A 23352-nucleotide genomic window follows, 5' to 3' on the forward strand; every position below is an offset into this window, starting at 1 on the left:
CAGATTGGAATAGGGCCCACCCTAATGGCCTCATTTTAATTTATTAACCTCCTAAAGGCTCTGTCTTTAAATACAGTCACATTCTGAGTTATTCACGGTTAGGGCTTCAGTATATGAATTTGGGGAGAAGGGGATACCATTCATCCCACAAAAGAAATCTGCAACATCTTTTGTTAAATTTGTTCCTACTTGATTTTTATAGACTATTGTAAATTATATTGATTGAAATAGTTTTCCTCAAGTGTGTGTCTGATACTTCTAATATCTTGAGGTCCATGTGGATCTGTTTCAATTTTCTGTTATTCCTAATGTTTTTCATTTATGTTGTTCTTCTCTTAGACTGCATGGTAGTGTAGTTGATTTGTTTTTAGAAATAATTTGTGATGAAGGATGATGATATCTTCCTGTAAAGGTAATTTAGGCTTGTTTCTGTCTTGTGCCTGGTGGGAGGAGCTAGCAATTCAGGAACATCTCAATCCAAATTTAGGGACTGAGATTTTTCTGGGGTTTCCCTAGTAGCTCAGCTACTAAAGAATCCACCTGCAATGTAGGAGACTCCCATTTGATTCCTGATCCGCTGGAGAAGGGATAGGCTACCCACTCCAGTGTTCTCGGGCTTCCCCAGTGGCTCAGCTGGTAAAGAATCTGCCTACCATGTGGGAGACCTGGGTTCAATCCTTGGCTTGGGAAGATTCCCTGGAGAAGGGAACAGCTACCCGCTCTAGTATTCTGGCCTGGAGAATTTTAGCGACTGAAATTTAGGGACTCAATCCAAATTTAGGGACTGAGATTTTTCTGGGCCATATAGAACATGGGCACCTTACCTTATCTTTTGTCCTCATTCCTAGAATGGAATAAGGACTGAATATTCATTGATTTTGCCAGGGTCCCCTATCTTCATGGGTCTTGGTTTAGAACTTTTGCACCTTAGCACTTTGAGGTTGTCAAATATACTACTCAGCTTCTTAGCCTTTTAGAGGCAGGCAGATGTTCTAGAGAAAAGTGGATTCACATGCCACGGTCATGTCTTTGTATTAATTAAATACACACACACACACAGAGTTGTGTCTGTGGAATAAAATCCTATCAGTGAAACTGCTATATCAGTTTGTATATGTGTATATTTGACAGTGTGCATCTGAAGAATGCAATTCTCTGGAAATAAATAAAAACCACCCATATTGAGGAAACAGGCTATTTATTGAGTGCTTGCTATAGTAAGAAAGTCAACTATCATCACTTGCATTTGGCAGGCAGGGAGTGGGAAAGCTTTATAAAGTGAAAAAAAAGGGGAAGATTTTAACATTTTCTGATTGGAGGCTGTTGACCTGGGAAATCTGGAGTTGGGCTACCTAGAAGTGGGGCATCTTAGGTGATTGATTTGGAGGTCATATTTGGCTTTCTTGGTTGGTCCTGACTTGGAGGCTAAGAGCAAAAATAGGGAGGCTGGCAGTTTTTGAGCAAATCTCGACCATTCTGGGCCAGTTGCTATGGAGGTTGTGATTTAGTTTCTTGGACAGATTGCTATAGGGTCTGGGATTTGGTTTTCTGAGATGGTTGCTTACAGAGGTTGTGGTTTGGCTTCCTGAGCTTATGTGGGTCTGACCATTATCCATTTATATATTCAATTTCTCATCTTAAGTGATACTGTAGTACCAAAAAGTGTATATAAATTTGCCTTTTAACTTCAGTAGAAGTTGTATCAACTTATCATCTTACTAGTAATGTATGATCATCTGTTCCAACATAGCAGGCTATTAATTTTTTGAATTTTACTCAACTGATATGTGGAAATTTGTATTGTTTCAAATTGGCATTTTTGTAAGATTGAGCATCTCGTCATATAGAGTCATTTGTGTTTCTTTTTGTGTGAACCATCTTTTCCTATGCTTGTCCATTTTTATAGTAAATTATTTATCTTTTTTCTTTGCTTTGTGGGCACTTATTATATATAAAGGAAATTGGCCTTTTGAATGTTAACTGAGTTGTAAATATCTTTCCCAGTTATTGTCTCTTGACCTTTTTTATATATTTAGAATTTTTTATGTGGTCAAATATATCAGCCTTTTAAATTAATGGCTTCTGGGTTTGTGTTCAAAAAGGCCTCATCTACTCTGAGATTAAAAAAAAACCCCATGTTTACATATTTTTATTTATATAAATACAACCTGAAGATAATATTTGTTAATTAAGACTATGTCTTACTGTTTACAAAGGTTAGTTAAGAACAAAGGTATAATGTATCTTAAAATTGTCATTGAGAATGAGGCTTCTCATCTTCAGAATTCTGAAGTGTTCTCTAGGCAGGGAGGCAGGGGTTTGGTGTGCAGGCTTACAGAAACAACATTTGAAAAATATAGGAGTCCGAGTCCAAAAGTTTCTACAAAGCAAAAGTTGCTGGTCTTCTTAGAAAGTCCCATTCCATAACCCCCACTGCCCTTGTATTTCTCCCCCTGAATTCCACCTCCAAGGCAAGGCCTCAATTTATCGTTGGGAGAATCTGTTCTTGAAATCTTTAATTGTCTTGGCCATCATAGGAGCAATTTTCTTCACAGGTTTCCTGCCACTGACCACCTGTGGCAAGTGGGTACTGGTAGTGCTTGAGCATGTGTGGGCCAGCTTCTCTTGGGTAAGGTTAAGGCTGTTGCTGCTGGACGGAGTATGGCTGGTTTCTCTGGGGTACGGGGCTGGCTTGATCTTGACTTTTTCAGGGACAGCTGCTTCTCGTGTTTCAAACTGCTCCCTCCTTTGGACGTCAGAAGGTGGCCAGGCCAGAGAGTTGAGTAGGATCATTTTTGCTTGTCGGCCTTTGGGTTTATTGGCGTGTGCAGACTGGATAGTCACTGTCAGTGCTCGAAGCCGCTGCTCTTGGGCATCCTGAAGCCGCATGTACATCTCTCGCCATGACTCATGCTCTTGTGGCCTTTCTTTCCTAAAGTTTTGGTGACAGTGAATTTTCCATAGTTGATCTGTTTCTTGAACTAGTGTATGATTGTATTTCTCTATGCGATACAGCTGATCAGGTGCACAGCTCTTCAAGATGGGTTCAAGAACTGAATATGGGACTCCTCCCACTTTAAAGATTGAATTGATGTTGTTTTTAAGTACCCAGATGCACTGTTGGCGCAGGGTCATCATTTTGGCGAGATAGGCACACTTAGAGCCAGAAAACACTTGCATCTTAGAGTTCATTCTGCATCCAGTAAATCCAACTTCTTCCTCTTTCTGGGGTGAAGACAATGCTTTTTGCTTTGGTTGGAAGGAGGACATCAATCTAGAGGCAGGAAGTGGATGGTACTTGGCGGAGATCCTGGGTAATGGAAGATCTGGCCATACTGGTGCATCAGTGGGGACCTTTTCCAGCTTGGCCCAGATGTTTCCAGATGGTTGCAGTTTCTCTGATCTGTTTTCATTCACCTCAGGCAGTTCCTGAACCAAGTCCAAGTTTTGACTTGAGTCATTTTTTTTAGGTCCTTTCTCTTCAAGAGCAGTGGCTGAAGTTTTCATAATCTTTTTCGTGTTCTCCCTAGGCTGGTCCTGGTTGAGGAATGAATGAAAAGGCATGGTGGGCGGCTTGCATTCATTATCCATATCTGTCTCCTCAACTTCAGGGAGGGAGCCATCTGGCTTTCCATCCAAATGGGGAGGTCTTATTTTCCCTTCTTGAATCTTTCCGTTATTGGTAGCCTTCTCTTTCACCTTGGGTAACAGGCCTCTTGTCCCCTCTGCTATGTCCAAGCGGTTGAGACTTTGCTTGTTTTTGTCCGGTTTGGTTTTCTCTAAGTCTTCCTGCTTTTGCTTTTTAAAGTCTGAAGGGTGCCCAAAGGAAGGTGAAAACTGGATCCTGCGAAGCCTTCTTTCCTCCTCTTTGACGCCAGTAAAGGACAGATTCTCCTTTGCTCTGTCCCTGGGGACAGACCGCGGGCTTTCCTCTCGGGAGGAGGCCAGGACTGATTTTTGGCTGGTCAAAATAGAAGACTTCTCGTATTCTTTGGCACCCAAAGGGTGTTTGTCCTTGTGGGGAGGCTGGTGCCCCCAGCTTAGACTCCCAGCCTCCCTCCCGTGGGGGGCACAAAGGCGGTGGTCTTGACTGAACCCCATTCTGGCCCGGGGAGCATCATAGGGTCCTTCTCCGGGTCCCCGCTGTACAACGTAGGTCTCCGAGGGGCGTCTGTGACGGTCCCTGGACATCAGACGAGGACGTGTAGACGGTGGGGGAGACCGGCTGTAACCACAATATGCCCGCTTTGAGGAATAAGCTGGGGAACCTCGGCGACACTGCCTTCTGTCCTCGTCCCTCTCCCAGCCGCGGGACTCATAATAGGGCCTCGTGGGCTCTGAGGTGTGTCTGTGTTGCTGCCGTCTGTGCTCGCGACCATGCGAACGACCGCTGCGGTCTGCGAGGTGTGCGCGGCCGTGTCCCTCCATCGCCTCCTCCTCCTGAGGAGCGTCCCTGGGCAGGTTCCTCTCAGAGTTTCAGTTCCCCGGAGCCAGCCTCCTCCACTGCGCCTCTAGGTCCCGGCCAAGCTTCCGACGCGATGGCGTTTGCGCCCGCCACTGCCGTCGGGCAGACCCGGCTCTCCGCTAGAACCGCCACGGGGCCGGGCGAGACCGAGGGCACTTCTCGTCTCTCCACGACCTCCTTGGTGTGAGGATGGGGGCGGCCAGGCCCCGCGGCTCCTCAGCAACCTGGTGCCCTGACGCTGCCGCCGCCGCCCGACTCTGCCTCGAGCTCCCCCTGGTGCACACGGCGCGCGACCCCGCCTCGCGCGCTCAGGACGCAGCGTGCCTGCGGGAATCGCTACCTGCGCTGCGTCCGGGACGTGAGGAAACCCCAGCGCCCCCTTCCTGCGGGGGCTGCGAGCGGTGCCCACATTACATCACCACTTGCCAGGAACCCCTGGGCCACCTCGCCCCGCTCCCGTCCCCAGAGTAGCAATAGCGACAACCACCCTAGCGCTGGACGCCTGCCATCGAGTAATTCCAGCCTGTAAGAACCAAAGAAGAGGTATATTATCTCCATTTTATGGGTGAGGCTTAGAGAGAATAAAGTAATTTGCCTGTGATCACGAAACAGGAAGAGGTGCAGCCGCACTTGGACGGCAAGTAGTTGAGGTCCAAAGTCACAGCTCTGAATACGTCGAGGACCTGAGGCCTACCTAGAGAAAGGGATTTGCCTAAAATTCGACAGATTAACCCCATGAGGGCAATAATAGTCCCTGTGTCTGATTTTGGAGAAGGCAATGGCACCCCACTCCAGTACTCTTGCCTGGAAAATCCCATGGACGGAGGAGCCTGGTAGGCTGCAGTCCATGGGGTCGCTAAGAGTCGGACACGACTGAGCGACTTCACTTTCACCTTTCACTTTCATGCATTGGAGAAGGAAATGGCAACCCACTCCAGTGTTCTTGCCTGGAGAATCCCAGGGACGGGGGAACCTGGTGGGCTGCCGTCTCTGGGGTTGCACAGAGTCGGACACGACTGAAGCGACTTAGCAGCAGCAGTGTCTGATTTGCCCTCAAGCAATATCTAACAAAGGTATCAATAATTCTGAGAGGAATGAATGCTGTTTGCTCTGATCACCAAACGTCAGCAGTGGGGCCTGAGTTGGATCAGTTCATGGTGGTGCCTTAGACCCAAGTGTGCTCTAGGGAATAAACTCTTATCTTGGAAGGCCGAAATTTATTGTTACTATTATTACTACTAAAAGACACAACTAAATAGACAACTTAAAATGTCATCATTGATTACATCTTATTTGATTAGATCAGATTTTATTAGATTATTAGATTCTGGCTAGAACTCTAATAAGAACCCACTCATTGGAAAAGACCCTGATGCTGGGAAAGATTGAAGGCAAAAGGAGAAGAGGGCGGCAGAGGATAAGATGATTGGATAGTGTCATTGACTAGGGGATATGAATTTGAGCAAACTCCTGGAGATAGTAAAGGACAGGGAAGCCTGGCATGCTGCAGCCTATGGGGTGACAAAGAGTGGGACATGACTTAGCAACTGAACAACAACAACTTTGGTGTAGATGCCAGGCTCTTCGAAGAGCTTGGTTCCTCTCTTAGATAGCCCAAGACTAGATGATTACCTTTGGTCTCCTCATCGCTCTTGGACTTAAAGAAATTCCAAGTCACTGATGTTATCTTCTTGCCTTTGTAAGCAGAGAAGTGGCCTTCTCACCAACCAAACTTTGGATCTGAAAGCAGGATCCTGTCATTGACAAGAACAGAAAGATTTTTGTGTCTTCGATGAGCCCAAGTGGTTGGGATACTAGGGTCAGAAGAGGACCAAGATTCTGTGCCTGATTTCCTCCTTATAGTAACTTTCTCCTTGCATGCTGCAGCCTATGGGGTCGCAAAAAGTGGGACATGACTTAGTGACTGAACAACAAGAACTCTTAAGAATGCACCTGGCCTGACCTCTTGCCCAAATCAGAAAAGACCAGTGATTGCTGTCTTTGTTTTTTACATTAAATTTTTTTTTAATCTTTTGAACAATTCTATAAGTATTCATTGTGAGCTATGGTTCAGCTTTAAATTTTTTCCTTCATTGTTATAGGTAACAATGAGTCATCTATATTTCTCCCATCATTCTAAGTTTTAAAGATTTCCCAGGTCTTCAGTTCAGTTGAGTTCAGTCATTCAGTTGTGTCCGACTCTTTGCAACCCCATGGACTGCAGCACGCCAGGCCTCCCTGAGTTCAGTTCAGTCGCTCAATCGTGTCCGACTCTTTGCGACCCCATGAATCGCAGCACGCCAGGCCTCCCTGTCCATCACCAACTCCCGGAATTCACTCAAACTCACGTTCATTGAGTCAGTGATGCCATCCAGCCATCTCATCCTCTGTCGTCCCCTTCTCCTCCTGCCCCCAGTCCCTCCCAGCATCAGAGTCTTTTCCAATGAGTCAACTCTTTGCATGAGGTAGCCAAAGTACTGGAGTTTCAGCTTTAGCATCATTCCTTCCAAAGAAATGCCAGGGCTGATCTCCTTCAGAATGGACTGGTTGGATCTCCTTGCAGTCCAAGGGACTCTCAAGAGTCTTCTCCAACACCACACTTCAAAAGCATCAATTCTTCGGCACTCAGCTTTCTTCACAGTCCAACTCTCACATCCATACGTGACCACAGGAAAAACCATAGCCTTGACTAGACGAACCTTTGTTGGCAAAGTAATGTCTCTGCTTTTGAATATGCTATCTAGGTTGGTCATAAGTTTCCTTCCAAGGAGTAAGCTTCTTTTAATTTCATGGCTGCAGTCACCATCTGCAGTGATTTCGGAGCCCAAAAAAATAAAGTCTGCCACTGTTTCCACTGTTTCCTCATCTATTTCCCATGAAATGATGGGACTGAATGTCATGATTTTCATTTTCTGAATGTTGAGCTTTAAGCCAACTTTTTCACTCTCCTCTTTCACTTTCATCAAGAGGCTTTTTAGTTCCTCTTCACTTTCTGCCATAAGGGTGGTGTCATCTGCATATCTGAGGTTATTGATATTTCTCCCAGCAATCTTGATTCTGGCTTGTGTTTCTTCCAGCCCAGCGTTTCTCATGATGTACTCTGCACAGAAGTTAAATAAGCAGGGTGACAATATACAGCCTTGACGTACTTCTTTTCCTATTTGGAACCAGTCTGTTGTTCCATGTCCAGTTCTAACTGTTGCTTCCTAACCTGCATACAGATTTCTCAAGAGGCAGGTCAGGTGGTCTGGTATTCCCATCTCTTTCAGAATTTTCCACAGTTTATTGTGATCCACACAGTCAAAGGGCTTTGGCATAGTCAATAAAGCAGAAATAGATGTTTTTCTGGAACTCTCTTGCTTTTTCCATGATCCAGCGGATGTTGGCAATTTGATCTCTGGTTCCTCTGCCTTTTGTAAAACCAGCTTGAACATCAGGAAGTTCACGGTTCACGTATTGCTGAAGCCTGGCTTGGAGAATTTTGAGCATTACTTTACTAGCATGTGAGATGAGTGCAATTGTGCGGTAGTTTGAGCATTCTTTGGCATTGCCTTTCTTTGGGATTGGAATGAAAACTGACCTTTTCCAGTCCTGTGGCCACTGCCGAGTTTTCCAAATTTGCTGGCATATTGAGTGCAGCACTTTCACAGCATCATCTTTCAGGATTTGAAAGAGCTCAACTGGGATTCCATCACCTCCACCAGCTTTGTTCGTAGTGATGCTTCCTAAGGCCCACTTGACTTCACATTCCAGGATGTCTGGCTCTAGGTCAGTGATCACACCATCGTGATTATCTGGGTCATGAAGCTCTTTTTTGTACAGTTCTTCTTTGTATTCTTGCCACTTCTTCTTAATATCTTCTGCTTCTGTTAAGTCCATACCATTTCTGTCCTTTATCGAGCCCATCTTTGCATGTAATGTTCCCTTGTTATCTCTAATTTTCTTGAAGAGATCCCTAGTCTTTCCCATTCTGTTGTTTTCCTCTATTTCTTTGCATTGATCGCTGAAGAAGGCTTTCTTATCTCTTCTTGCTATTCTATGGAACTCTGCATTCAGATGCTTATATCTTTCCTTTTCTCCTTTGCTTTTTGCTTCTCTTCTTTTCACAGCTATTTGTCAGCCTCCTCAGACAGCCATTTTGCTTTTTTGCATTTCTTTTCCATGGGGATGGTCTTGATCCCTGTCTCCTGTACAATGTCACGAACCTCAGTCCATAGTTCATCAGACACTCTATCTATCAGATCTAGGCCCTTTAATCTATTTCTCACTTCCACTGTATAATCATAAGGGATTTGATTTGGTCATACCTGAATGGTCTAGTGGTTTTCCCTACTTTCTTCAATTTAAGTCTGAATTTGGCAATAAGGAGTTCATGGTCTGAGCCACAGTCAGATGCTGGTCTTGTTTTTGCTGACTGTATAGAGCTTCTCCATCTTTGGCTGCAAAGAATATAATCAATCTGATTTCGGTGTTGGCCATCTGATGATGTCCATGTGTAGAGCCTTCTCTTGTGTTGTTGGAAGAGGGTGTTTGCTATGACCAGTGCATTTTCTTGGCAAAACTCTATTAGTCTTTGCCCTGCTTCATTCCATATTCCAAGGCCAAATTTGCCTGTTACTCCAGGTGTTTCTTGACTTCCTACTTTTGCATTCCAGTCCCATATAATGAAAAGGACATCTTTTTTGGGTGTTAGTTCTAAAAGGTCTTGTAGGTCTTCATAGAACCATTCAGCTTCAGCTTCTTCAGCGTTACTGGTTGGGGCATAGACTTGGATTACTGTGATATTGAATGGTTTTCCTTGGAAACGAACAGAGATCATTCTGTTGTTTTTGAGATTGCATCCAAGTACTGCATTTCGGACTCTTTTGTTGACCATGATGGCTACTCCATTTCTTCTGAGGGATTCCTGCCCGTAGTAGTAGATATAATGGTCATCTGAGTTAAATTCACCCATTCGAGTCCATTTGAGTTCACTGATTCCTAGAATGTCGACATTCCCTGTTGCCATCTCTTGTTTGACCACTTCCAATTTGCCTTGATTTATGGACCTGACATTCCAGGTTCCTATGCAATATTGCTCTTTACAGCATCGGACCTTGCTTCTATCACCAGTCACATCCACAGCTGGGTATTGTTTTTGCTTTGGCTCCATCCCTTCATTCTTTCTGGAGTTATTTCTCCACTGATCTCCAGTAGCATATTGGGCACCTACTGACCTGGAGTGTTCCTCTTTCAGTATCCTATCATTTTGCTTTTCATACTTTAGAAATTGTTAATCTACGAATTCCTGACAGTTAGTTTCATTAATTTTGCTTTCAAGGTTCTCAGTAGTATAAATTGGCAGTTCTAATGGTTGCTTACATAATAATAAGTCAAACTTAAAGAAATAATAGGTAACAAACAGAATAAATAAATAAAACCAAAATATTCCCACAACCCACGTATACTAGTTTATTACCCAATGATGAACCTTGGTATATATCCATATATCTTTCCAGATCCTTTGGCATATGTGTGTATACACATACATGCACAAAAACATATGTTCTATCAAAATGAAATTGTACAATACATGTTATTCTTTAACCAACTAGTTCTGTAATCTAGGTCTAAAACAGGGTCATTCATTGTACCTTATTGTATCCCCTAAATATCTGAATTTTCACAGCTCCCCCTGTCCCTACTTTCTCTATTTCTATTTTATTTATTTAATCTTCTAGTTTTATTGAGATATAATTGACATACAGTACTATGTAAATTTAAGGTATATAACCTAATGATCTAACTTAATACATTGTGAAATGATTATTATAAGTTTAGTGAACATCTAGTATCCCATGTAGATACAAAATTAAAGAAATAGAAAAAAATTTTTCCGTGTAATAAGAACTTTTGGAATTTGCTTTCTTAACTACGTTCATATATAACATACAGCAGTATTGATTATATTTATCATGTTGTATGTTATATTCCTAGTACTTATTTACCTTATAACTGGGAGTTTTTACTTTTTGACCACCTTCATCTAATTCCTCTTCCTTCCACCTACCGCCTCTGGTAGCCCCAAATCTGATCTGTCTTTTTTTTATGAGTTTGTTTGTTTTTGAAGTATAATTCACTTACCATACTATGTTAGTTCCTATTTTATTACATAGTGATTTGGTATACATTTGATTTATATAATTTCAAAATGATCAACACAATAAGGTAGTTTTGATTTGTCATCATATAGGGATATTATATAGTTATTGACTATTGTCTCCATATTGTACATTTATTTTGCAACCAGAAGTTTGTACCCCTTAATCTCCCTCACCTATTTCTTTTCTACCTCTTACTCCCTTCTGGCAAATCACCTGTTTGGTTTTTGTATTTTTCATTGTGTTTCTGTTTTGTTAATTTGTTTTGTTTTTTAGATTCCACACTTATGTGAAAGCATATGGCATTTATCCTTCTCAGTTGGATTTATTTCCCTTAGCATAATACCCTCTAGGTCCATCCATGTCATTGTAAATGGCAACATTTTATTCTTTCTATGGCTGTGTAATATTCAGTTGTATATATATGCCACATCTTCTTTATCCATTCATTTATTGTTGGGGAGTTAGGTTGGTTCCATATCTTGACTATTGTAAATAATACTTCAGTGAACATAGAGGTGTGTAGATCTTTTCTAATTAGTGTTTTCATTTTCTCTGGATAAATACCCAGGAGTAGAATTACTGGATCATATCGTAGACCAACCTAGATAGCATATTGAAAAGCAGAGACATTACTTTGCCAATAAAGGTCTGTCTAGTCAAGGATATTATTTTTCCAGTGGTCATGTATGGATGTGAGAGTTGGACTGTGAAGAAAGTTGAGCACCGAAGAATTGATGCTTTTGAAGTGTGGTGTTGGAGAAGACTCTTGAGAGTCCCTTGGACTGCAAGGAGATCCAACCAGTCCATTCTGAAGGAGATCAGCCCTGGCATTTCTTTGGAAGGAATGATGCTAAAGCTGAAACTCCAGTACTTTGGCTACCTCATGCGAAGAGTTGACTCATTGGAAAAGACTCTGATGCTGGGAGGGATTGGGGGCAGGAGGAGAAGGGGATGACAGAGGATGAAATGGCTGGATGGCATCACTGACTCAATGGACATGAGTTTGAGTGAACTCTGGGAGTTGGTGATGGACAGGGAGGCCTGGCTGCGATTCATGGGGTCGCAGAGTTGGACATGACTGAGTGACTGAACTAAACTGATGGTAGTTCTATTGTTAATTTTTGAGGAATCTCCATCCTGTTTTTCATAGTGTCTATACCAGTTTATATTCCTATCAATGGAGTTAGAGGATTCGCTTTTCTGCGCATCCTCAGCAACACTTGATATTTGTTATTTTTTTTGGTAATAGCCATTGTGACAGGCCTTGTCTGAAAAATCCCATGGACAGAGGAGCCTGATAAGCTGTAGTCCAAAGGGTCACAGAGAGTCTAACACAAATGAGTGACTAAACACACAACATGACACACATTGTGATAGGTATGAGGTGATATCTCATTATGGTTTTGACTTGCATTACCCTAATGATTCGGAGAAGGCAATGGCACCCCACTCCAGTACTCTTGCCTGGAAAATCCCATGGATGGAGGAGCCTGGTAGGCTGCAGTCCATGGGGTTGTGAAGAGTCGGAAACGACTGAGCGACTTCACTTTCGCTTTTCACCTTCATGCATTGGAGAAGGAAATGGCAACCCACTCCAGTGTTCTTGCCTGGAGAATCCCAGGGACGGGGGAGCCTGGTGGGCTGCCGTCTATGGGGTCGCACAGAGTCGGACATGACTGAAGCGACTTAGCAGCAGCACCCCTAATGATTAGTGATGTTGAATATCTTTTTATCTGCCTCTTGGCCATCTGTATGTCTCTTGAAAAATATCTATTCAGATTCTCTCCCTCTTTTTTAATCTGGTTGTTTTTTGATGTTGAGTTGTGTGAGTTCTTTGTATAGTTTGGATATTAACCCTTTGTTGGATATACTGTTTGCAAATATATAGTCCCCCATTTAGTATGTGGCCTTTTCGTTTTGTTGATGATTTCCTTTACTGTGCAAGTCTTTTACTTTGATGTAATCCTGTTTGTTGATTTTTGCTTTTGTTTCCCTTTCCTGAGAAAGCATATTCAAAAAATATTACAAAGACAAATGTCAAAGAGCATATTGCTTATGTTTTCTTCTAGAAGTTTTATAGATTCAGGTCTTACATTTAAGTCTTTAACCCATTTTTAATTTATTTTTGATCATGGTGTGAGAGTATTCCAGTTTGATACTTTTGCATGTGCTGTACAGTTTTCCCTGGTGGTTCAGACAGTAAAGTGTCTGCCTACAATGCAGGAGACCCAGGTTCGATCCCTGGGTCGGGAAGATCCCATGGCAAAGGAAATGGCAACCCACTCCAGCATTCTTGCCTGGAAAATCCCATGGACGGAGGAGCCTGGTAGGCTACAGTCCATGGGGTTGCAAAGAGTTAGACACGACTGAGCGACCTCACTTCACATATAGTTTTCCCAACACCATTTATTAAAGAGGCTGTCTTTTCCACATTGTATATTCTAGCGTCCCTTGTTGTAAATGAACTACCACATATAAGTGTGGTTTCATCTCTGGGTTCTCTGTTCTGCTCCATTGATCTATGTGTCTGTTTTTGTACCAGTACTATACTATTTTGATGACTGTAGCTTTGTAGTATAGTTTGAAATCTGGGAGTATGATACCTTCAGCTTTGTTCTTTCTCAAGAGTGTTTTTCCTGCTTGTTTTGTAGTTTCATACAGATTTTAGAATTTTTTGTTCTAGTTTTGTGAAAAATGCCATTGGTATCTCAACAGGGATTACATTGATTTGTTGCTTTGGTCATTTTCATTTGAATGGTCATTTTAATAATTCTCCTTCTTCCCATCTATGAACATGGTGTATTGTTCTATCTGTTTGTGTTGTCTTCAATTTCTTTAATCAGTGTCATAATTTTCCAAGTATAGACTTTTTATCTCCTTAGTTAGATTTGTTCCTCAGTATTTTTAATTTTTAATGTGATGATATATGGAATTTTTTCTTAATTTCTCTTTCTGATAATTCATTGTTAGTATACAGAAATGCAACAGATTTCTATATATTAATTTTGTATCCTGCAACTTTACCAAATTAACTGATGAGTTCTAGTAGATTTTGGTGGCATCCTTAGAATTTTTATGTATAGTATTGTGTCATCTGCAAACAGTGATGGTTTTACTTTTTTCTTTCCAATTGGATTCCTTTTACTCTTTTTTCTCTGCTAGTAGTGCCTAGGATTTCCAGTGCTATGTTGAATAGAAGTTAGGGTTAGAGTGGGCATCCTTGTATTGTTCCTGATCTCCAATGAAATGCTTGTAGCTTTTCACCATTGAGTATGATGTAAGTTGTAGGCTTGTCATCAGATCAGATCAGATCAGTCACTCAGTCATGTCCGACTCTTCACGACCCCATGAATCGCAGCACGCCAGGCCTCCCTGTCCATCACCAACTCCCGGAGTTCACTCAAACTCACGTTCATCGAGTCAGTGATGCCATCCAGCCATCTCATCCTCTGTCATCCCCTTCTCCTCCTGCCCCCAATCCCTCCCAGCATCAGGGTCTTTTCCAATGAGTCAACTCTTCACATGAGGTGGCCAAAGTACTGGAGTTTCAGCTTTAGCATCATTCCTTCCAAAGAAATCTCAGGGCTGATCTCCTTCAGAATGGACTGGTTGGATCTCCTTGCAGTCCAAGGGACTCTCAAGAGTCTTCTCCAACACCACAGTTCAAAAGCATCAATTCTTCGGCACTCAGCCTTCTTCACAGTCCAACTCTCACATCCATACATGACCACAGGAAAAACCATAGCCTTGACTAGATGAACCTTTGTTGGCAAAGTAATGTCTCTGCTTTTGAATATGCTATCTAGGTTGGTCATAACTTTCCTTCCAAGGAGTAAGTATCTTTTAATTTCATGGCTGCAGTCACCATCTGTAGTGATTTTGGAGCCAAGAAAAATAAAGTCTGACACTGTTTCCACTGTTTCCCCATCTATTTCCCATGAAGTGGTGGGACCGATGCCATGATCTTCGTTTTCTGAACGTTGAGCTTTAAGCCAACTTTTTCACTCTTCACTTTCACTTTCATCAAGAGGCTTTTGAGTTCCTCTTCACTTTCTGCCATAAGGGTGGTGTCATCTGCATATCTGAGGTTATTGATATTTCTGCCGGCAATCTTGATTCCAGCTTGTGTTTCTTCCAGTCCAGCGTTTCTCATGATGTACTCTGCATAGAAGTTAAATGAACAGGGTGACAATATACAGCCTTGACGAACTCCTTTTCCTATTTGGAACCAGTCTGTTGTTCCATGTCCAGTTCTAACTGTTGCTTCCTGACCTGTATACAAATTTCTCAAGAGGCAGATCAGGTGGTCTGGTATTCCCATCTCTTTCAGAATGTTCCACAGTTTATTGTGATCCACACAGTCAAAGGGCTTTGGCATAGTCAATAAAGCAGAAATAGATGTTTTTCTGGAACTCTCTTGCTTTTTCCATGATCCAGTGGATGTTGGCAATTTGATCTCTGGTTCCTCTGCCTTTTCTAAAACCAGCTTGAACATCAGGAAGTTCACGGTTCACATATTGCTGAAGTTGGGCTTGGAGAATTTTGAGCATTACTTTACTAGCATGTGAGATGAGTGCAATTGTGCGGTAGTTTGAGCATTCTTTGGCATTGCCTTTGTTTGGGATTGGAATGAAAACTGACCTTTTCCAGTCCTGTGGCCACTGCTGAGTTTTCCAAATTTGCTGGCATATTGAGTGCATGTCAGGTCCATGAATCAAGGCAAATTGGAAGTGGTCAAATAAGAGATGGCAAGAGTGAATGTCGACATTCTAGGAATCAGCTAACTGAAATGGACTGGAATGGGTGAATTTAACTCAGATGACCATTATATCTACTACTGCGGGCAGGAATCCCTCAGAAGAAATGAAGTGGCCATCATGGTCAACAAAAGAGTCCGAAATGCAGTACTTGGATGCAATCTCAAAAACAACAGAATGATCTCTGTTCGTTTCCAAGGAAAACCATTCAATATGACAGTAATCCAAGTCTATGCCCCAACCAGTAATGCTGAAGAAGCTGAAGTTGAACGGTTCTATGAAGACCTACAAGACCTTTTAGAACTAACACCCAAAAAAGATATCCTTTTCATTATAGGGGACTGGAATGCAAAAGTAGGAAGTCAAGAAACACCTGGAGTAACAGGCAAATTTGGCCTTGGAATATGGAATGAAGCAGGGCAAAGACTAATAGAATTTTGCCAAGAAAATGCACTGGTCATAGCAAACACCCTCTTCCAACAACACAAGAGAAGACTCTACCCATGGACATCACCAGACGGTCAACACCGAAATCAGATTGATTATATTCTTTGCAGCCAAAGATGGAGAAGCTCTATACAGTCAGCAAAAACAAGACCAGGATGTGAACTGTGGCTCAGACCATGAACTCCTTATTGCCAAATTCAGACTTAAATTGAAGAAAGTAGGGAAAACCACTAGACCATTCAGGTATGACCAAATCAAATCCCTTATGATTATACAGTGGAAGTGAGAAATAGATTAAAGGGCCTAGATCTGATAGATAGAGTGTCTGATGAACTATGGACTGAGGTTCGTGACATTGTACAGGAGACAGGGATCAAGACCATCCCCATGGAAAAGAAATGCAAAAAAGCAAAATGGCTGTCTGGGGAGGCCTTACAAATAGCTGTGAAAAGAAGAGAAGCGAAAAGCAATGGAGAAAAGGGAAGATATAAGCATCTGAATGCAGAGTTCCAAAGAATAGCAAGAAGACATAAGAAAGCCTTCTTCAGCAATCATTGCAAAGAAATAGAGGAAAACAACAGAATGGGAAAGACTAGGGATCTCTTCAAGAAAATTAGAGATAACAAGGGAACATTTCATGCAAAGATGGGCTTGATAAAGGACAGAAATGGTATGGACCTAACAGAAGCAGAAGATATTAAGAAGAGGTGGCAAGAATACACAGAAGAACTGTACAAAAAAGATCTTCAAGACCCAGATAATCACAATGGTGTGATCACTGACCTAGAGCCAGACATCCTGGAATGTGAAGTCAAGTGGGCCTTAGAAAGCATCACTACGAACAAAGCTGGTGGAGGTGATGGAATTCCAGTTGAGCTATTCCAAATCCTGAAAGATGAAAGGCTTGTCATATATGGGCTTTATTAAATCACTGCAGATGGTGACTGCAGCCATGAAATTAAAAGACGCTTACTCCTTGGAAGGAAAGTTATGACCAACCTAGATAGCATATTCAAAAGCAGAGACATTACTTTGCCAACAAAGGTTCGTCTGGTCAAGGTTATGGTTTTTCCTGTGGTCATGTATGGATGTGAGAGTTGGACTGTGAAGAAGGCTGAGCACCGAAGAATTGATGCTTTTTGAACTGTGGTGTTGGAGAAGACTCTTGAGAGTCCCTTGGACTGCAAGGAGATCCAACCAGTCCATTCTGAAGGAGATCAGCCCTGGGATTTCTTTGGAAGGAATGATGCTAAAGCTGAAACTCCAGTATTTTGGCCACCTCATGTGAAGAGTTGAGTCATTGGAAAAGACTCTGATGCTGGGAGGGATTGGGGGCAGGAGGAGAAGGGGATGACAGAGGATGAGATGGCTGGATGGCATCACTGACTCGATGGACGTGAGTCTCAGTGAACTCCGGGAGTTGGTGATGGACAGGGAGGCCTGGCGTGCTGCGATTTATGAGGTCGCAAAGAGTCGGACATGACTGAGTGACTGAGCTAATCTGATGCCTTTATTATGTTCCTTTTGTGCCTACTTTGTTGAGAGTTTTTGTTGTTGTTATCATAAATGGATGTTGAATTTTGTCAAAAACTTTTTCTCCATCTGTTGAGATAATTATATGGCTTTTAGTCTTCAATTTTTTAATATAACATATCACATTGATTGAATTGCAGATATTGAACCTTCCTTGCTTCCCTGAAGATAAATCCCAATTGATTATTGTGTATGATCCTTTTAATGTACTATTGAATTCAGTTTGCTAATATTTTGTTGAGGATTTTTACATCTATGCCCATCAGTGATACTGGCCTGTAATTTTTTGTGTAATGTCATGTCTGATTTGGCATCAGGGTACTCCTGGCCTCATGTTTGGAAAAATATGTTTGGAAGTGTTTGTCCCTTTGCAGGTTTTTGAAATAGTTGGTGAAGTATCAGTTTAACTATCTTCTAAATATTTGGTGTAGTTCACCTGTATAGCTATCTAATCATGGACTTTTGTTTGTTGGAAAGTTTTTTGGTTTTATTTGTTACTGATTTGATTTCATTACTGGCAATTGTTCTGTTCATATTTTCTATTTCTTCCTGATTCAGTCTTGAGAGATTGTACATTTTTGTGAATTTATCCATTTCTTCTAGGTTGTCTATTTTATTGGCATATAATTGTAGTAATCGCTTATGATCCTATGTATTTCAGTGGCATTGGTTATAAATTCTCCTATTTCATTTCTGACTTAAATTGATTTGGGCCCCTTTTTTTTTTTTTTTTTTTTTGAGTCTGGCTAAAGGTTTATCAGTTTTGTTTATCTTTTCCAATAACCAGCTCTTAGATTCATTGATCTTTTCTGTTTCATTTTTTAGTCTTTATTTCATTTATTTCTGCTCTGATCTTTATAATTTGTTTCCTTTTACTAACTTTGTGGTTTTTTTTCTTTCTCTAGTTACTTTAGGTGTGAGGTTAGGTTGTTTGAGAGTTTTCTTGTCTCCTGAGGTAAACTTGTATTGCTATAAACTTCCCTGTTAGAATTACTTTTGCTTTATCTCATAGATTTTCAGTCGTGTGTTTTTGTTTTAATTTTCTCCATGTTTTTAAAATTTTGCCTTTGATTTTTTTCAACAATTTCTTGGTTGTTTAGTAACATATTGTTTAGCCTCTACATGTTTGTGTTTTTGCATATTTTTTCTTGTATTTGATTTCTAGTCTCATAGTATTGTGATTGGAAAAGATGCTTGATATGATTTCAGTTTTCTTAAATTTACTGAGACTTGTTTTGTGACTTGGCATGTGATCTATCCTCGATAATGTTCCATGTGCACCCGAAGAGAATGTGTATTCTACTGCTTTTGGATGGAATGTTTCATATAAATGAATGTGATCCATTTGGCCTAATGTGTCTTTTAAGGTCAGTGTTTCCTTATTCATTTTCTCTCTGGATGATCTGCCATTGATGTAAGTGAGGGTTGTTAAAAAGTCCCTTACTATCATTGTAATGCTGTCAGTTTCTCCATTTCTATCTGTTAATGTTTGCTTTATGTATTTAAGTGCTCTTATCTGGGGGGCATATATATTTATAATTGTCTTCTTGGATTGATCCCTTGATCATTAGGTAATGTCCTTCTTTGTTACAGTCTTTGTTTTAAAGTCTTTCATCTGATATAAGTATTGCTACCCTGGCTTTTTTTTTTTTTTTTTTCATTTTAATCTGCATGGAATACCCTTTTCAATCCCTTCACTTTCAGTCCATGTGTGTCTTTAGATCTAAAGTGAGTTTCTTGAGGGCAGTGTGTATATGGGTCTTGTTTTTGTGTGCATTCAGCCACTCTGTGTGTTTTGATTACAACATTTAGTTCATTAGTCCAATTACATTTGGAGTAATTATATATATATTTATTGAAATTTTGTAAATTGTTTTGTGATTGTTATTGTATTTTTTCTTTTGTTCTTCTTTTGCTCTCTTCCCTTGTGATTTGATGACCATCTTTAGTGTTATATTTGAATTCCTTTCTCTTTTTGCATGTGTGTGTATTTATTATAGATTTTGGTTTGTGGTCATCATGAAGTTTATATATATAGAAATATATATTTTAAGATGCTGGTCTTTTAAGTTCAAATGCATTTTAACAATCCTGCATTTTTACTTTCCAGTGTTTATTTCTTTTGACTTTTTTTGGTTTGTTTTTTATTTTTTGTAAATTAATTAATTTATTTTAATTAATTACTTCACAATATTGTGGTGGTTTTTGCCATACATTCACATGAATCAGCCATGGGTGTACATGTGTCCCCCATCCTGAACTCCCTCCCACCACCCCCCCATCCCATCCCTCAGTGTCATTGCAGTGCCCTGCCCCTGAGTGCCCTGTCTCATGCATTGATTGACATCATTTTTATCCCTTAACTACGTAATATGGATATAGATGAGTTTACTACACTTGTCTTTTTGTTAAGATTTGTGTATTTACTAACTTTCGGCTGGGTTGGGTCTTTGTTGCTGCATACGGGCTTTCTCTAGTTGCAGCAAGTGGGGGCTACTTGTTGTTGTGCACGGGCTTCTCGTGTGGTAGTTTCTCTTGTGGATCATCGGCTCTAGGGCACACAGGCTTCTGTACTTGTGGTGCATGGGCTCAGTAGTTGTGCACGGGCTTAGTTGCCCCGCACTGCATGTGGAGTCTTCCTGAACCAGGGGTTAAACCCATTTCCCCTTCATGGGCAGGCAGATTCTTAACCACTAGACCCCCAGGAAAACTCAACCCTTGTCTTTTAACCTTCCTACTAGTTTTACACATGGTTGATTCACTGCCTTTATTGTCTATATGCCTTTACCAATGAGGTTTTTCCTTTCATAATTTTCCTAGTTCTAGTAGCAGTCTTTTCTTTCTCACTTAAAGTAGTCTCTTTAATATTTCTTGTAAAGCTGTTTTGGGAGGGCTGAGCTCCTTTAGCTTTTGCTTGTCTATAACCTTTTTGATCATTCTATCAAATTTGAATGAACCCATTGCCTGAGAGAGTATTCTTGGTTGTAGGTTTCCCCCTTTCATCTCTGTAAATATATTGTGCCACTCCCTTCTGGCCTGCAAAGTTTTTGCTGAAAAGTCAGTTGATAACCTTATGGGAGTTTCCTTGTACTTAACTTTTTGTTTTTCTCTTGCTATTTTTAATCTCTCTCTTTATCTTTATTTTTTGCTACTTTTATTACAGTTTGTGTTAGTGTGGTCCTCTTTGGGTTGATCCTGTTTGGGAATCTCTGTGATTCCTGGACCTGATGTCCATTTCTTTACATAGGGAAGTTTTCTGCTGTTATTTCTTCACATAAGTTATCTGCCACACTCTCTCTCTCCTATTTCTGAGACCCTATAATGCAAATGTTAGTACCTTAATGTTTAAGAGTTCTCTTAAACTCTCTTCATTAAATTTTTTTCCTTCTTTTTCTGTTCAACTTCGGTGATTTCTACTACTCTGTTTTCCAGCTCACGGATTCATTCCTCTGTATCATTTAATCTACTATTGATTACTTCTAGTATATTTTAAAATTTCACTTATTGTAGTTTTTATCTTTCTTTGGTTCTTCTTTATGTTTTCTAACCCCTTATTAATAACTTTCAACTTCTTACTCTGCTCACCTAATCTTCTCCTGAGTTCTTTGAGCAGCTTTACAATTATAACGTTGAGGTCTTTATTGGGTTGATTATCTCCACCTCACTCATTTCATCTGGGGTTTTATCATGTTCCTTCATTTGGAACATATTCCTGTGTCACTTCATTTTGCCTAATTTCCTGTTTTTATTTCTGTGCATTTGGTAGGTTGGCTATATTTCCTGACCTGGAGAAGTGGACTTTTGTAGATGTCCTGTGTTTCCCAGCAGTGCACTTCGCTCTGGTTGCAAGAGCTATATGCTTTAGGGTTATCCCCTGTGTGGGCCGTGTGGGTCCTTATGTTGTGACAGGCTGACTACTGTGGGTTGTCTGGTAGGCCTGGGTGCTTTATATATATAGAGCTTCCCTGGTGGCTCAGATGGTAGAGAGTCTGCCTAGAATGCAGGAGACCCAGGTTTGAACCCTGGTTCAGGAAGATGCCCTGGAGAAGGAAAGGGCAACCCTATATGTATAGCAATATAAACAGCTATAAACCATATTGTTTTGTTGTCTGTGCTGAAGCTGCTAGCCACTGGTGGGTAGGCTAGGTCCCAAAGCAGTTGGATACAAAGCCCTGAGTAGTCCTGGGGCTAGTGCTAGTCCATTGATGGGTGGAGCCAGGTCCTAGGATGGGTGGTTGCAGGGCTAGGTGTCTCGGATCCACTGGATGGCCTGCTGGTGTGGGGCCTGTTCCTGACACAGCTATCTGTGGAGTCCAGGGTGTCTGAAAACAGGTGTTGGCTTGCTGGTGAGTGGGCCCAGGGACAGGGGTTTCCCAGGGCTGGTGCTAGCCTGCCATGGGTGGGACTGAGGCCCTTGGAGTCCTGGGGCTAGCGCAGGTTCACTGGTGTGAGGGTTCTGGGGACAGGTCCTGGGGCAGCCTGTCTAGCTACTTGGCCTGCGGTGTCCCCGTACCGGTGCTTACAGGCTTGTGGGTGAGGCCAGTCTCAGTGCTAACAAGCTGCAGGGAGGACTCTGAAATGGCACTACTCAGCAACAGTGTCTTTGTGATAGAATGAGCTTCCAGTAATGGCTGCTACCAGCGTCCATGTCCACAAGGGGAACTCCCATATCTTCCTGCCTCTCCAGGAGGCTCTGAGAGATCACCAGGGAGGTCTGACCCAGGCTTCTTTCAAATTATTGCTTCTGCCCTGGATCCCAGCACATATGGGATTTTGTGTGCACAAAGAAAAAAAAAAATAGAGGTGAGGTCTCTATTTTCCACAGTCCTCTGGCTCTCTTGAAAGTAAGCCCCATTGGCCTTCAAACCAAACCTTCTAAGGGCTCATCTTCTTGGTGCAGGACTCCCAGGCTAAAGATCATGATGTGGAGCTTGAACCCCTCACTCCTTGTGGAAGACCACAGCAGTTGTAATTATCCCCCCCATTTGCGGGCTGCCCACCCATGGATATGGGTCTTGACTATATACCATCTCCACTCCTCCACCCTGTCTCATTGTGGTTCCTTCTTTTCTGTCTTTAGTTATAGAAAACATTTCCTTCTCTTCTGGTCTTATCAATAGCTGCTCTGTAAGTAGTTGTAATTTTGGTGTGCTCATGGGAGGTGGTGGGTGCAGGGTCTTCCTACTCCACCATTTTCGCCATTCTCCTTTATTTTTAATGACACTGACTTGTTCAAGAAGCCATGTCAATTATCCTGCAGAACATCTCCCTTTCTATAGTTGTCTGATTGTTTCCTCGAGGTTTCACCTGCTGTTTTATGCCTGGTCACACTGTGATGTCGCCTTACCAGGATGGCAGTCTGATCTTTCCATCATGCAGCTATGTTGCAACTAGAAAGTAGTCTGTCTGAGCATGAGCTTTTGAAAAGAACATAAACCTCGTGATTCCATAATCTGCTTGTGTTTAGAACAATGGCATGGCACAGAAAGTCCTCTGTATTTCAGTAGGCTTTATACTTCCCTGAAATCCCCAATTTTATAACCAGTTCATACTCAGGATTGACTCTACGTGCTTCCCTTCATAGAACACTGTTCCTGAGCATAATTGACCGGTTCTGATTTTTTATTAAGTATAATAAATGCCTTTCTTGGATCTGTAGACACCACTTTTGGTAGTTCTAGTGTTTCATCAAGTTGAGCAGCATTTGAAAGTTGGGAAGTTTCCTGGTAGAAACAGGAGGTAATCAGGAAACAAACAAAAAACAAATTAGAACTTATGGGTATATATATTCAAGCTTTTAAGTGAATTTTAGATGCAAAGACTGTAAAAGAGAACTATAATAAAAACATTTGAAAGAAGAAATGTGTCCTTTTTAACTGTTTGTTTTTGAGATGGAAAGCTTAATGCAAAATTTGGATCTTATTACATAAATTGAAACGAGCTCATGCAAATTAATCTCCATTGCACCCGTAAAAAAGAAATTAAAAGCACTAATGCTGCTTGTAGT

General features: G+C 41.5%; 2 protein-coding genes across 6 annotated transcripts in view; one reads left to right on the forward strand and one right to left on the reverse strand.

Moving 5' to 3' along the window:
• KATNAL2 (katanin catalytic subunit A1 like 2) overlaps window positions 1-23352 on the forward strand; it is a 113179-nt gene that overhangs the window by 13504 nt on the left and 76323 nt on the right. The gene's annotated exons all lie outside the window — the stretch shown is intronic.
• Window positions 869-4643, reverse strand: LOC129635894 (elongin-A-like). The gene has a single exon (XM_055559117.1). It carries the CDS (start codon window positions 4426-4428, stop codon window positions 2485-2487), a length of 1944 nt encoding a protein of 647 aa, XP_055415092.1. The 5' UTR covers window positions 4429-4643; the 3' UTR covers window positions 869-2484.

The sequence above is a fragment of the Bubalus kerabau genome, chromosome 21, assembly GCF_029407905.1.
Source record: "Bubalus kerabau isolate K-KA32 ecotype Philippines breed swamp buffalo chromosome 21, PCC_UOA_SB_1v2, whole genome shotgun sequence".
In the NCBI taxonomy this organism is placed as follows: domain Eukaryota; kingdom Metazoa; phylum Chordata; class Mammalia; order Artiodactyla; family Bovidae; genus Bubalus; species Bubalus kerabau.

Coding starts and splice junctions, on each gene's coding strand:
- LOC129635894 (XM_055559117.1), bottom strand. CDS start 4,428: ATGGAGGGACACGGCCGCGCACACCTCGCAGACCGCAGCGGTCGTTCG.